General features: G+C 57.6%; 1 protein-coding gene across 5 annotated transcripts in view; it reads left to right on the top strand.

Annotated features, from left to right (window-relative positions):
• Positions 1–15,133, top strand: part of ABR (ABR activator of RhoGEF and GTPase) — a 199,505-nt gene that overhangs the window by 107,430 nt on the left and 76,942 nt on the right. For 4 of the 5 annotated variants that reach the window (XM_034941210.3, XM_057300351.2, XM_057300352.2 and 1 more), the window contains 4 exons: positions 2,101–2,208; positions 6,441–6,501; positions 13,606–13,658; positions 14,526–14,666. In XM_034941210.3, coding sequence (XP_034797101.1) covers positions 2,101–2,208; positions 6,441–6,501; positions 13,606–13,658; positions 14,526–14,666 — 363 coding nt within the window. Of the gene's footprint in view, positions 1–2,100; positions 2,209–6,440; positions 6,502–6,605; positions 7,020–13,605; positions 13,659–14,525; positions 14,667–15,133 lie in introns of those variants that run through there. The other variant, XM_057300353.2, reaches the window with a different exon arrangement.

Here is a 15,133-nt window from a genome sequence, read left to right as displayed (position 1 = left end):
CTTTTACATACTAAGGCTTTGGAACCCACTGTGTATTTTACATGTCCGGCACGTCTCAGTTTGAACCGGCCGTATCTCAGGTGCTTGGTAGCCTCAGGTAGCTGGTGGCAACTGCACTGAACGATACAGCTCTGCAGTTTGCATGTAAAAGTGGATTTGCTAAGCAATCGATGGGCTGTGCCTATCCACACTGTTATTAGTTCAACTGAAAATAGGCCATGCCTATTCTCAGCTTTATTAGTTATTAACAAATTGCTCTCCAAATAATTGTACTAATTTACACTTCCCCGAGTAGTCTAAGAGTTTAAATTGGCTGGGCGCGGTGGCTCACGCCTGTAATCCCAGCACTTTGGGAGGCCGAGGCGGGTGGATCACGAGGTCAGGAGATCGACACCATCCTGGCTAACATGGTGAAACCCCGTCTCTACTAAAAAAAAAATACAAAAAATTAGCCTGGCGTGGTGGCGGGCGCCTGTACTCCCAACCACTCAGGAGGCTGAGGCAGGAGAATGGCGCGAACCTGGGAGGTGGAGCTTGTAGTGAGCCAAGATGGCATCACTGCATTCCAGCCTGGGTGACAGAGCGAGACTCCATCTCAAAAAAAAAAAAAAGTTTTAATTGGCCGGGCGCAGTGGCTCACACCTGTAATCCCAGCACTTTGGGAGGCTGAGGCAGGTGGATCACCTGAGGTTGGGAGTTTGAGACCAGCCTGACTGATATGGAGAAACCCCGTCTCTACTAAAAATACAGGATTAGCCAGGCGTGGTGGCGGGCGCCTGTAACGCCAGCTACTCGGGAGGCTGAGGCAGGAGAATCCCTTGAATCCGGGAGGCGGAGGTTGCGGTGAGCCGAGATCGCACCACTGTACTGCAGCCTGGGCAACAAGAGCGAAACTCCATCTCAAAACAAAAACAAAAACAGGGAGTTTAAATTTCCCCATATGCTTGCCAGCCGTTGCTGTCAATTAGACTTTCAAATTTTGACCCTTCTGATGAGTATAAAATATCTCGTGATGGCTTTAATTTGAATTTCTACCCTTTGGTCCCTTAAGAGGAAGTGCTTATATACAGCGCAGCGAAGCCTTTCCATAAATATTTGGGGAATTGACTTATGGAGCCTCGGTTTCCCCTTTTGCAGAAAGGGGCGATGGGGTCTGCCCTGCCTCTCAGAAGAGGCGAGGCTCTGTGTGGTTGTGACTCAGGTTGTGACTGTGTGAGTGACAGGCAAACGTGTAGTGAGGCTGGGGCTTTGGCTCCTTGGAGGTAGAGGAGGTGGAAGAGGTGAGGACGGGGCCTCAAGGCCAAGGGAAATGGAAAGACAGCATCTTCATTTGTTGTTTTGTTTTCTTTTTGAGACGGAGTCTTACTCTGTCACCCAGGCTGGAGTGCAGTGACACGATCTTGGCTCACTGCAGCCTCCGCCTCTTGGGTTCAAGCGATTCTCCTGCCTCATTCTCCTGAGTACCTGGGATTACAGGCACGCGCCACCACGCCCGGCTAATTTTTGTATTTTTAGTAGAGACGGGGTTTCGCCATGTTAGCCAGGCTGGTCTGGAACTCCTGACCTCAGGCTTTCGAAAGTGCTGGGGTTACAGGCGTGAGCCGCCGCGCCCGGCCAAGACAGCACCTTTAAATGTCATGCCCCACGCTGCACGTGGGGAGGGAGGCCTGAGCAGGCCACACGTGCCAGCTCCCCCCAGCACACACACCCCCCTCTCTCCCTGCTCCGGCTAATTCCAGGATGTGAAGGAAGTATGAGACATTAAGGGATTTCAAACCCTGGGAGACCTTCACCGTGCTGAGGAAAGCTGGATGCTGTGAAGAGCTGAATTTCTAGCAGGCCAACAAAGGCCCTAGCCTGGTCTCCCCAACCCCAGACCCCCTCGTTAACCTTATTGGCTGAGCTGGTTTCCATGGAAACTGTCCAGTTCAAAGGGACACTGTAATATGTTCATCCCTGCGTTTCCCCAAGTTCCCAACGAGCTGAGTGAGAGGTTTTCAGTGCACGGGGGCTCCTGGTGCTCCGTGAAGCTTTCATCCATTCATTAATCCTCTCCCCTCCCACTCTCCTCTCCCTCTGTTCCCTGACTCCTCCCTGCAGGCCAGCCAGCTCGGTGTGTACAAAGCGTTTGTCGATAACTATAAAGTTGCTCTGGAGACAGCTGAGAAGTGCAGCCAGTCCAACAACCAGTTCCAGAAGATCTCAGAGGTAGGCCGCTCCCCGCACAGCCGCCCTGATGGACAAGGAGCTTTGGGGGCTGCTCAGAGCCCTTGGTCTCCCCTCCCTCGCTTGCCAGTCGGTGAAGTGGTTACTCTAATGGGTAACACTTAGCCTGATATTTGCTTTCTTGCACCTGACATTTTCCCTCTTAATAGAAAACGATCTATTTTATTTTATTTTTTTATTATTCTCTTTCAGATTAGAGAGAGGAACAGGGGAGGCAAAAAAAAAAAAAAAAAAAAAATCCAAGGCAGTGTTCTCCCACACCACACTATGGTGACCTTGAGCAAGTCACGTCCCCCCTCTTGGCTTTTATGTCCTGTCTGGTAGAATGAGGGGTTTAGACATGGCCAGATAATCCTTTTTTTTTTTTTTTTTGAGACAGAGTCTTGCTCTGTTGCCCAGGCTGGAGTGCAGTGGCGCGATCTCGGCTCACTGCAACCTCTACCCCCTGGGTTCAAGTGATTCTCCTGCCTCAGCCTCCCAAGTAGCTGGGATTACAGGCACACACCACCACGCCTGGCTAAGGTTTGTATTTTTAGTAGAGATGACGTTTTGCCGTGTTGGCCAGGCTGGTCTCGAACTCGGGTGATCTGCCCGTCTCAGCCTCCCAAAGTGCTGACGTTACAGGTGCGAGCCACTGAGCCCGGCTTGGCCAGCTAATCCTGACCTTGCTTGATAAGAATCACTGGGGCATTGTTTAAAACACAGATTTCCTGGCACCTTCCCCGGAGCTTCTGATTCAGAAGGCTTTGTGTGGGGCCCAAGATTCTATATTTGAACAAGCTTCTGGGTAATATTTATGACAGGGAAGTCTTGAGGAAATTTGGACTATAGGTCGTCTTTTAAGGTTCTTGCCAACTCTAAGACTGCAATCCCATAAACACAAAAAGGGTAAGAGCCACTTATGTGGAGAAGGAGCCTTAGAATCCCTGGCCGGGAACACGCGTGCTTCTCCTCCTGAGGCCCAGCCTACCTGGCCGGGAACACGCGTGCTTCTGCTCCTGAGGCCCAGCCTTCCTCCCGCACTCCTCCGCAGGGCAGAGGTGCAGTCCTATCTGCCATCAACATTTCTACCCAAGAGGTGGCATGGAGGGACAGTTGCTTAGGATCCTTCAGGACAGAGCCCAGTTCATCCCTTTGTCCAAAAAGACCTCAGTGGCACCCCTGAAGCACTGGCCTGAGAGGAACAGCCCCCAGCTCGGGGCAAGAGAACCTCCATCCTAGAAAAGGGGAGAAGCTTCTGCAGTTTTGGGAGTCCTGCCTTAAAGGCCCCTCTTGGCCCTTTGTGTTCCCGTCTCAGCTCTAACACTAGAAGAGTTGGAGAAACGCAGGGTAGTTTTCCTGAAACTTCAGGGGTGACGGTCGATGCCCACGTTTAGAATCCACCGAGAGGCGGCAGAGAAGCTGACAGTTGGAGATGAACATGTCAGCTTCATTACTGTTAAAAAAAAAATGCAGCTTGGAAAATGTGGATTTGGATCTGTAGCCACAGTGGGCTTGCTGACACTTCGCCTCTGGAATGAAACGTACCTATAGAAGCCGGGCGTGGCGGCTCACACCTGTCATCCCAGCACTTTGGGAGGCCGAGGCGGGCGAATCACCTGAGGTCAGGAGTTTGAGACCAGCCTGGCCAACGTGGCGAAACGCCGTCTTTACTAAAAATACAAAAATTAGCCGGGCGTGGTGGTGCACACTTGTAATCCCAGCTATTTGGGAGGCTGAGACAGGAGAATCTCTTGAACCCGGGAGGTGGAGGTTGCAGTGAGCTGCGATCACGCCACTGCACTCCAGTCTGGTGACAGAGCGAGACCCTGTCTGGAAAAAAAAAAAAGTATCTATTGAGTCCCTTGCAGGAATAGGAAACCACAGGCCCCTCTCCACAATGAGGACAGAGCCCACGCCTCTTACCCAGTGTGCAGAGAGAGGATGGCTGACCATAGTTTCTTCTCCCAGACCCATGGAGCAGATGTGTCACCCTCTGCCTGAGAGGACGAAGTGCAGGGTGGGGAAGTCCCTCTCCATGGAGTCAGGTGGCTGAGAGGCCAGGCGCAGTGGCTCACGCCTGTAATCCCAGCACTTTGGGAGGCCGAGGCGGGAGATGGGCTTGAGCCCAGGAGTTCAAGACCGGCCTGGGAAACGTGGTGAAACCCCGTCTCTATTAAAAATACAAATAAAAGGGGCTGGAGAAATGGTGCTTTCCCTGCGGTTTCCAGCCCAACCCAGGAACTACCTGGACTCCCCTGGTCTGTGTTCAGAGCAGCCCTGCCGAGGCCGCCCAAGATCCCGGGGTCAGACATGGTGCAGAGAGTGTGGGGTCTTCTCTTGGCCTGGGCTGATTGCCTGTTCTCTGTGCCTAGGCAGAAACCCCCACACCCAACCATAAGCCCCTCAAAGCCTGCCCACCCTGGAGGGCAGAGCCAGGCCCCTGGCTTTCTGCCAGGTGGCTTCTCATCCTGACTCACTCGATGACGTGCTTGCTTCCTGCTGAGGCTGCCACTTAATTACTGCAATTAGGCTCCTCTCTGCAGCAGGAGTGATTTCATACCCTAGACTTCACTGGAGGGGGCGTGAGGAAACATTCCCGAAATCTGGGAGTCCAGGCACCAGCCAGAGACACAGCCTGGGGACGCTGAGTATCCCCCACCCCCCGCCCTCAAAATATACACACACTGGGAATCCAGGCACCAGCCAGAGACACAGGCTGGGGACGCTGAGTAAACCCCACCCCCCGCCCCCCAAAATATACACACACTGGGAATCCAGGCACCAGCCAGAGACACAGCCTGGGGACGCTGAGTAAACCCCACCCCCTGCCCCCCAAAATATACACACACTGGGAATCCAGGCACCAGCCAGAGACACAGCCTGGGGACGCTGAGTAAACCCCACCCCCCGCCCCCCAAAATATACACACACCCAAGCTCCGTCTCCGGGGGTTTTCTCTGTCTAGAAACAGCTTGAGACAGAAATAGGAAGTTCCTGCTGTCTGAGCGCTTCCTCCCCTGCAGACCAAGCAGGTGGCATCACCTCGGCAGCTGACCTTTGCCTCATCACCTGGGCACCTGACCCTGGCCTCATCACCTGGGCACCTGACCTTGGCCTCACCTTGCCTCCTGCCTTCCCTCCCACACCCCTCTTTGAGGCTCCGTGTGCTCTGTCTGCCAAGTGGGGATGGTATTACAGCTCCAGTTGCAGGCTGCACTGTCCTGTTAGCAAAAGCTAGGGCTGGAACGTCTCTAAAGGAGGATAAAGAGGCTTGGAGCAGATGAGTCATCCCTGGGGTCTGTTTCCAGTACTCACTACCTGCTGCCTGGCTTGGGGTCCAGGAGGGGCATTGGCTGTTCCTCCCTCGGAGCTTCCTCTCGGACCCCCAGCATGGGCAGTGGTGGGTGGGGAGTGTCGGGGGTGCTGGGGGCTGAGTAAGTGCTCTCTGATGGGGGTAGGATGCAGCTCACTGTCCTGGGGAGCTCAGCATCTCTGCCGAAGGTCCACCACTTCCCTGCTGGCGTGTGGGACCCTTCCTTCCTACCTCATGGGTTCCTCATGCCCTAAAGATTGGCTGGAGTACCTGGCGCTGGTCAACTCAAACCCTGTCTGCCCTTGGCCGACGTGTAGGGTTCCTGAGTCGGGGTTCCTGTAATCACAGGGCTCCCTGCCAGCCTCTCTCATCTCTGGGACCTGGAGTCCCTTCCTTCTTGCCCACACCCCAGCCACTGGACTCCACGAGGCTCCGGGAGTTCACAGGGATTGGGGTGGCAGAGGCAGCCCATGGCCATGGGGCTCCTTTGTCTTTCTTTTTTTTTTTTTTTTTTTTTTTTTGAGACAGAGTCTCGCCCTGTTGCCCAGGCTGGAGTGCAATGGTGTGATCTCGGCTCACTGCAACCTCCGCCTCCCAGGTTCAAGCGATTCTCCTGCCTCAGCCTCCCGAGTAGCTGGGATTACAGGCACCTGACACCACACCTGGCTAACTTTTGTATTTTTAGTAGAGATGGGGTTTCACCGTGTTGACCAGGCTGGTCTCGAACTTCCGACCTCAGGTGATCCGCCCACCACGGCCTCTCAAAGTGCTGGGATGACTGGCGTGAGCCGCCACGCCCGGCCTCTGTTCTCATACGTGCACCCTGAGCTTCAGAACTCCCCTTCTTGCCAGGCTCACAGTGGGGGCTGGGAGAGGTGAGGGACAGAACAGGCCATGACTCCTCTCCTCCCTTTGGCAGGAACTCAAAGTGAAAGGTCCCAAGGACTCCAAGGACAGCCACACGTCTGTCACCATGGAAGGTACCTCGGGGAGCGGGCTGGATTACAGGCACCTACCTACCTTTGTCTGGCTGTGCAGGCAACAGGCTGCGTGAACGCGGCGCCCTTCCCCTTGTGTGTGCGTGTGTGTGTGCGTGTGAGCGTGAGCGTGTGTGAGCGCGTGTGAGTGTGAGCTGAGTGCGTGTGTGCGCGCACGCGAGGACTCCAGCCTCGTGCCCAGGCAGCCAGCCAGCTACAAACGTGCTCCTCTTTAGGATGCCAGCAGGCTGCTGGGTCCCTCCCTCCCTACCCTTCCTCCCCTTCCCCTTCCCTCCTCTCCTCGCCACGCGCCTCCCTCCCCTCCCCCTTGCTGGAAGAGCACTCCGGAGCGGCTGCTCGATGCTGGAGTCTGTGCGGCAGCATCAGCAAGGTGGCTGAGTGGCCGGGCTGCTGGTGGGCGCCGGGGAGCCTGGAGCGATGGCTGCACGCTCCCGCCGCGGGGACAGAGGCTGCCATGGAGATTCTCCTCATTATTCGCTTCTGCTGTAACTGCACCTATGGTAACCCAGGTGCCCGCTGTGGGAGGTGGCGGACCCTCCCACCTCTGGGGGCCGGCTGGAGTGGGCTTAGATGTGGCCGGGGAGGTTAGAGGGCCGCAGGGAAGGAGGGTGGGCAAGCGGCTGGACCTGAATTCCCCCTTCGTTTTGGCGGTGTCCAGCCTAGAGTTGAAACCTGGGGGCTGCTCAGAGCAGGGCCGCTTGCAAATGGAAGGACCAGGCTGGAGGGGTCCAGGTGGCCCCGAGGATCGGTGGGGAATTGGAGGGCTAGTGTGAGAGAACTTCCTGGAGGGGCTGTTAGGGAGAGACGGCGACGAGCTGTGCCCGCAGACGTAGTAGCCCTGAGGCCAGGGAGAGGGTCTGCGGGGGCCAGGCACAGCGTGGCGACGGGTGGCGATGGTCCGGACGGCGGCGTTGCCAGCCGAGAGGGCGCCAGCGCGAGCCGGAGGGAGAAGTTGGGAGTTTCTTTGTTTCTGGAGAGAGGCGCGGAGGCTGGGCGGCAGGGTATTGTGTGCTCCGCGCACATGCAGCAGTAGGCGGAGGACACGGAGGGGCTGTGGGAGCAGGAAGGAGAGGTTTGTTTCCAGCCGTGAGAGACCCCCAGCCGAGGTCTGGGCCCTCAACTGTGGAAGGCAGGTCGGCAGGGCCAGCGGGAGAGGGGTGTGGCAAGCTACTCTGTGAAGGTCACACACACACACACACACACACCACCTTTCGGTGGAAGGGACCCGGACCATCCTCCTTGCAGCTCCCGCAGCTGGCTGGGGGCTGGGGGAAGTCCCGGGACAGGTGCATGTCATCAGGTGCATGTCATCAACACGACTGTTGGTCGTAGGAGGATGAAGCCGGCCCAGGTAGGGAGGTGTCCAGAAGCCCGTGGACCCTGCCTCAAGAGGCAAGACGTGCCAAGGGGTGCCCTGCCTGCCTGTGGCAGGGAGTGGGGTGGGCACGTGTGGCTCCCAGGCCGGCTGCTCTGGGCCTGAGTCTGTGCGAGCAGCGGGCGGCTGGTTTTAGGACCTTCCTCTTCCTTCCCACCAGGTGTTTCGGCTCTGCACCCTTCTCAGTCACTTTGCTTTCCTATCTCCCTGGTAACCCGGAGCTCCTTGTCGAAGGCTGACGTGAGGGGGATGGTGGCTTGCCGGTAGAGAGATGGCAGGTTTCCTGGGCTCCTTCCCAGGGGCGGCTGTGCTGGAGGGGCTGTGTGGGGCCACTGTCCCCTGACTTTCTCAGGACCCTCTTGATGGAAGCAAGCTCTGAGGCAGCCTCTCTCCTGCGGCCCAGCAGGACGGCTGCAGGAACCCTGTTCTCACTTGAAATTGGCCTGGTCAGCGATCGGAGGAGAAATGGTCTTTTTGGTCTGGCCTAGGAGTTGGTCAGGTCTTGACTGTGCCTCCCTGAAAAGGAAACGTACCCTTGGCTTCCTCTCCCTTCCCCAAAAGGAAGCTTCGACTCCATGAAACGGACCTGGGACCTGGAGTTCACGTTGCTTCGGTCTCCGTGATACTGTTGTTGAAGTCGGCTTCAAAGTGGGGAATGAGGAGTGAAAGGGCCAGCTCGTGAGGAGGGGGCTCACCCCATCCTGGTCACTCTTTCCAAGAACCCTCCTGTGGTTCATTGAGGTTTTACAGGTGCTGCCTTCCCTGAAGAGGGTGCAGCTCAAAGCAAGGAGTGCGGGTGGATCTACCCAGCTCCCACCACTTGTAGCCACAAGTCTCTGGCCTCAGTTGCCTTGTCTGTAAAATGGGGCTAGTGAGAATTGCTTCCCGTTTTAATCACAGGAAATAATGAGAGCAAAGCAGTTAACTCAGTACCCTTGGGCACAGAGTGAGCACCCAGCAAACTAGAGAGAGACCAGCTTGCTGCCCAAGTCAGTGTCAGTGGAGAGGGAGAGTGGGTGAGGCCGGGCAGGAAGCAGGCCAGCCTGCAGGAGCCCAGGGACAGGGGAAGGGCCAGAGCGAGTGCCTCACCCTGAGTTCTCAGGGGACCCCGGCGTGCAGGGGCTGTGGGGAGCACAAACTTCAGGGTCGCTCTTATTCCCCCGGTTCCCTCCATATCTGATGTGGTCCCAGTGCCACCCCACCCCTTCCCCCCCCCCCCCCCGTGCACCTGCCCTCCTGGCCGCCCTTCCAGGGCTCATTCCACAGCCTTACTCAGGTGGACTCTGGAGGTGACCACAGACATATTAATAACCCCTCTGAAACCCAACCTGCCAGTGTTCAGACCTCTGAGCTTAGTCAGAAACCTCTTCCTCTTGGGACCCAAGAGAGGGCTGCGGGGAGCCGATAATGCAGTGTCAGCTTTCTGTGGAGCCGCCACTCCGGAGCCCACCCTGGCAGGTGTCTGCTGAGCTTGTGCTTTCTTTTGGGTCTCTGGGGTTCTCGAGTGTGATTTTTTCCCCCTGAAGATGGGCTGAGCCACAGGTGGGTGCCTTAAACAGCCTCAGAAATGGATCCCACCTGAGCTAGGACCTGGGCTGCACCCTCAGTGCCGAGGATACCCCAAGACTGGCCTCATTCCTTCAAGCTTCCATGGCCCATGGGGAGGGTCTCTGGAAACTGCTAGATAAAAAAGGGCTACAGATATGTCATATGAAGTGTATTTACGTAAACCAGTGGTTGGCCGGGTACTCATGCCTGTAATCCCAACTTTTGGCAGACTGAGGCAGGAGGATTGCTTGAGGCCAGGAGTTCAAGACCAACTTGTATTTGGCTTGAGGCCAGGAGTTCGAGACCAGCAACATAGTGAGACCTTGTCTCTATATTTATTTTTATTTAAACGAAGACTCACTGTGTCGCCCAGGCTGGAGTGCAATGGCGCAATCTCAGCTCACTGCAACCTCTGCCTCCTGGATTCAAGAGATTCCCCTGCCTCAGCCTCCCAAGTAGTTGGGATTATAGGCGCCTGCCACCACACCTGGCTAATTTTTGTATTTTTAGTAGAGATGGGGTTTCACCATGTTGGCCAGGCTGTTCTTGAACTCCTGACCTCAAATGATCCACCCGCTTCGGCCTCCCAAAGTGCTGGGATTACAGGTGTGAGCCACCGTGCCCGGCCCCTCGTCTCTATATTTTTAAAAAAATTAAAATAAATACATAAATAAAACACAAAGCAGTGGTTTTCAACCATTATTATACATTCAAATCAGTAAAGAAGCTTTATAGAAATGCTGATGGCCCCTGTGGTCTTGCAGAGATTTGGGTTGAGTTGACGGGGCTGGGGAGCAGGCATCGGTATCTTTTAACCGCTCCCCCAGTGATTCCGACGGGCAGCCAAGCTCGGACTGCGGGTAAGGCTGGTGGCCCTGCTAAGGCTGCATTTTCTTCACAGCCAGCAGATTGCTCCCTGAAGTGTCTGCTTAGCCGCGCACGGCGTATTTATATCTCAGGCTTTGGAGAACTATTGGGTTTGGGGCCCGGCTAGGGCGTGCGTGTTCACGCTGGGACCTGTCACAACCTGGTCCTATGGGACACCCAGTCTGGGATCCTTCTTCCCAGATGACCACCCTGCCTCTGTCACTGCCCCTGCGGCAGGAGGCCCAAGGTCATGACCCCAGGGACAGAGCATCCAGGTGCAGGACTGAAGCTGAGCCTCCTGTTGGGAGGGCGGGCACAGCCGCGTACAGGAAGGGTGTTGGGAAGTGTTGATCCACCAGCTGCCACCTCCACCTGTCCCTGCTGAATCCCAGCCATCCTCACTTGGTGTCTGGGTTGTGGAGGGTGTGGCTCTTGGGGGCCTGGGCTGGCCTTGCCTGCGTCCTCCCAGCCTCTTTGGGGCTCTCATATGTGAGGCCTAACCTGAGTTGCTTCAGGAAACCTTTGCCCCTCAGGCTGACACGTGTTTGAGAGCACAGCCTTTTTTCTTTTTTTTTGAGATGGAGTTTTGCTCTTGTTACCCAGGCTGGAGTGCAGTGGCATGATCTTGGCTCGCTACAACCTCCGCCTCCCGGGTTCAAGTGATTTCCCTGCCTCAGCCTCCCAAATAGCTGGGATTACAGGCATGTGCCACCACGCCTGGCTAATTTTTGTATTTTTAATAGAGATGGGGTTTCACTGGTTGGCCAGGCTGGCCTCGGGGAGCAGAGCCTTTCTGTGGAGATCAGGCCAGCCTCCTGGCCTCCAGCCTCCCTGCCTCCAGCCTTCCTGTGCTTTGCTATCTGGGGTTTGAGGATGTGGGGAGGGGTCTTTCCTCTGAGAGATGAGGCCAGTCCTGTGGATCACAGTGAGGCATGCCAATCCCAGCTGGCTGTGCCTGGCCTTCAGCTCCAGGAGCCTGAGAATCATAAGGTCTGGGGAGCTGCCCTTCCTGGAAACACAGCATGTCTCCTTCCCCCATTCTGGGGTCCTGCATGTGGCAGGTGTGCTACACTCTGCAGGGCATGGCTGGGTGGAGCTGTGTGATTCTGGGGTCCTGCGTGTGGCAGGTGTGCTAGACTCTGCAGGGCATGGCTGGGTGGAGCTGTGTGATTCTGGGGTCCTGCGTGTGGCAGGTGTGCTAGACTCTGCAGGGCGTGTCTGGGTGGAGCTGTGTGATTCTGGGGTCCTGCGTGTGGCAGGTGTGCTAGACTCTGCAGGGCGTGGCTGGGTGGAGCTGTGTGATTCTGGGGTCCTGCGTGTGGCAGGTGTGCTAGACTCTGCAGGGCATGGCTGGGTGGAGCTGTGTGATTCTGGGGTCCTGCGTGTGGCAGGTGTGCTAGACTCTGCAGGGCATGGCTGGGTGGAGCTGTGTGATTCTGGGTTCCTGCGTGTGGCAGGTGTGCTAGACTCTGCAGGGCATGGCTGGGTGGAGTTGTGTGATTCTGGGGTCCTGCGTGTGGCAGGTGTGCTAGACTCTGCAGGGCATGGCTGGGTGGAGCTGTGTGATTCTGGGGTCCTGCGTGTGGCAGGTGTGCTGGACTCTGCGGGGCGTGGCTGGGTAGAGCTGTGTGATTCTGGGGTCCTGCATGTGGCAGGTGTGCTGGACTCTTCGGGGCGTGGCTGGGTGGAGCTGTGTGATTCTGGGGTCCTGCGTGTGGCAGGTGTGCTAGACTCTTCGGGGCGTGGCTGGGTGGAGCTGTGTGATTCTGGGGTCCTGCGTGTGGCAGGTGTGCTGGACTCTTCGGGGCATGGCTGGGTAGAGCTGTGTGATTCTGGGGTCCTGCATGTGGCAGGTGTGCTGGACTCTTCGGGGCGTGGCTGGGTGGAGCTGTGTGATTCTGGGGTCCTGCGTGTGGCAGGTGTGCTAGACTCTGCAGGGCATGGCTGGGTGGAGCTGTGTGATTCTGGGGTCCTGCGTGTGGCAGGTGTGCTAGACTCTGCAGGGCATGGCTGGGTGGAGCTGTGTGATTCTGGGGTCCTGCGTGTGGCAGGTGTGCTAGACTCTGCAGGGCATGGCTGGGTAGAGCTGTGTGATTCTGGGGTCCTGCGTGTGGCAGGTGTGCTAGACTCTGCAGGGCATGGCTGGGTGGAGCTGTGTGATTCTGGGGTCCTGCATGTGGCAGGTGTGCTGGACTCTTCGGGGCATGGCTGGGTAGAGCTGTGTGATTCTGGGGTCCTGCATGTGGCAGGTGTGCTGGACTCTTCGGGGCGTGGCTGGGTGGAGCTGTGTGATTCTGGGGTCCTGCGTGTGGCAGGTGTGCTAGACTCTGCAGGGCATGGCTGGGTGGAGCTGTGTGATTCTGGGGTTCTGCGTGTGGCAGGTATGCTGGACTCTGCGGGGCGTGGCTGGGTGGAGCTGTGTGATTCTGGGGTTCTGCGTGTGGCAGGTGTGCTAGACTCTGCAGGGCATGGCTGGGTGGAGTTGTGTGATTCTGGGGTCCTGCATGTGGCAGGTATGCTGGACTCTGTGGGGCATGGCTGGGTGGAGTTGTGTGATTCTGGGGTCCTGCGTGTGGCAGGTGTGCTAGACTCTGCAGGGCATGGCTGGGTGGAGCTGTGTGATTCTGGGGTTCTGCGTGTGGCAGGTATGCTGGACTCTGCGGGGCGTGGCTGGGTGGAGCTGTGTGATTCTGGGGTTCTGCGTGTGGCAGGTGTGCTAGACTCTGCAGGGCATGGCTGGGTGGAGTTGTGTGATTCTGGGGTCCTGCATGTGGCAGGTATGCTGGACTCTGTGGGGCATGGCTGGGTGGAGTTGTGTGATTCTGGGGTCCTGCGTGTGGCAGGTGTGCTGGACTCTTCGGGGCATGGCTGGGTGGAGCTGTGTGATTCTGGGGTCCTGCATGTGGCAGGTGTGCTGGACTCTTCAGGGCGTGGCTGGGTGGAGCTGTGTGATTCAGGGCTGGGGGTCCAGGAGAGCATCTGCCTTGAGCCAGGTGAGGCCAGGACAGGCCTGGGGAGGGGGGCAGGGCGGCTCTCGATGAAGCCATGTCTGATGGGAGAGGAGGCAGGGCTGCGGAGGGAGCAGGGGCTGCCAGGGCTGTGTGTCACCTGTGTCTGCTGTTTGGTCGGCCCGGGGAGTGAGAACAGAGGTGGGGGCTGCCGTGGGCTCACTCTGGTGTCCCTCGAGGGGTGTTCACGTGGGAAGCATGCGGGTGGGGGGACGAAGCTGGTCTCTGGGGTGTTGGGTTGCCCTCGTCCATCATCCTCTTCCTCCTTCTCCCTGTCTCCCCCGACAGCTCTGCTCTACAAGCCCATTGACCGGGTCACTCGGAGCACCCTAGTCCTACACGTGAGTGTCAAGCCCCCGAATGGCCAGAGAGGGCTTAGGAGTTCAGTGGAAGACTGAGCCTGGGTGAGAGGGTGCTGGAGTCACCGAAAACAGTCCACCTGGGGAATCAGGGGTTCCTAGGCTCCAAGGATGCCTGTCTGGCCCGCGGTATCCGTGACGCCAGGCCAGGGCCTGAATACAGCTTGGCTACTAAGCTTGACGTGGCCAGGTGCTCCCGGGGAGGCAGGCATTCCTGCTTCCCCACCCGCTGCCTCCTGGTCTCCAGTGTCCTTGGAGCAGCTGCAGGGCAGACACAGGGTTTCTCTCCCAGCTGCTCGGGGGGATGAGCCTCCACCTGGTCTCCGCACTGGGGAAAGAGTATGACTGTGGCCAGGAGAAGAGGGGGCAGCCAGGGCCCTCTCCCCTGCTGTGCTGGCTCTGATTATTTATTTATTTTTTTTTTGAGGCGGAGTCTCACTCTGTTACCCAGGCTGGAGTGCAGTGGCGCGATCTCAGCTCACTGCAAGCTCCGCCTCCTGGGTTCAAGCAATTCTCCTGCCTCAGCCTCCCGAGTAGCTGGGATTACAGGCGCCTGCCACCACGCCTGGCTAATTTTTATATTTTTACTAGAGATGGGGTTTCACCACGTTGCCCAGGCTGGTCTCGAACTTCTGACCTCAAGTGATCCCCTGCCTCGGCCTCCCAAAGTGCTGGGATTTCAGGCATGAGCCGCCGTGCCCGGCCTGACTCTGATTTGTAGTTCAGATTTTGCGGGAATTAGGCAGGTCCCTGAGTGCCCACCCTTTGGATGGGGACTGAGCACTCCCCGGTGGCCACACATCAGGCCCCAGAGCCGCTCCCCTCAACTCACCGCCTCACCCTTCCCAGGACCTGCTGAAGCACACACCTGTGGACCACCCCGACTACCCGCTGCTGCAGGATGCCCTCCGCATCTCCCAGAACTTCCTGTCCAGCATCAACGAGGACATCGACCCCCGCCGGACTGCAGTGACAACGCCCAAGGGGGAGGTGAGCTCAGAGCCCGGCACGGCCCCTCACCCAGGCTGAGAAGTATCAGATCCCTCGTCCCCTTCTCTCACACACGGGCGGCAGGTCCCTTGTCCCCGTCTCTCACACACAGGCAGCAGGTCCCTCGTCCCCTTCTCTCACACACAGGCGGCAGGTCCCTCGTCCCCGTCTCTCACACACAGGCGGCAGGTCCCTCGTCCCCGTCTCTCACACACGGGCGGCAGGTCCCTCGTCCCCTTCTCTCACACACGGGCGGCACGTCCCTCGTCCCCGTCTCTCACACACACGTGGCAGGTCCCTCGTCCCCGTCTCTCACACACACGTGGCAGGTCCCTCGTCCCCGTCTCTCACACACGGGCGGCAGGTCCCTCGTCCCCTTCTCTCACACACAGGCGGCACGTCCCTCGTCCCCGTCTCTCACACACACGTGGCAGGTCCCTCGTCCCCGTCTGTCACACACACGTGGC

Source organism: Pan paniscus, chromosome 19, assembly GCF_029289425.2.
Source record: "Pan paniscus chromosome 19, NHGRI_mPanPan1-v2.0_pri, whole genome shotgun sequence".
NCBI classification, from domain to species: domain Eukaryota; kingdom Metazoa; phylum Chordata; class Mammalia; order Primates; family Hominidae; genus Pan; species Pan paniscus.
The sequence above is the reverse complement of the archived record's forward strand: the minus strand, read 5'-3'. Positions and strand labels throughout refer to the sequence as shown.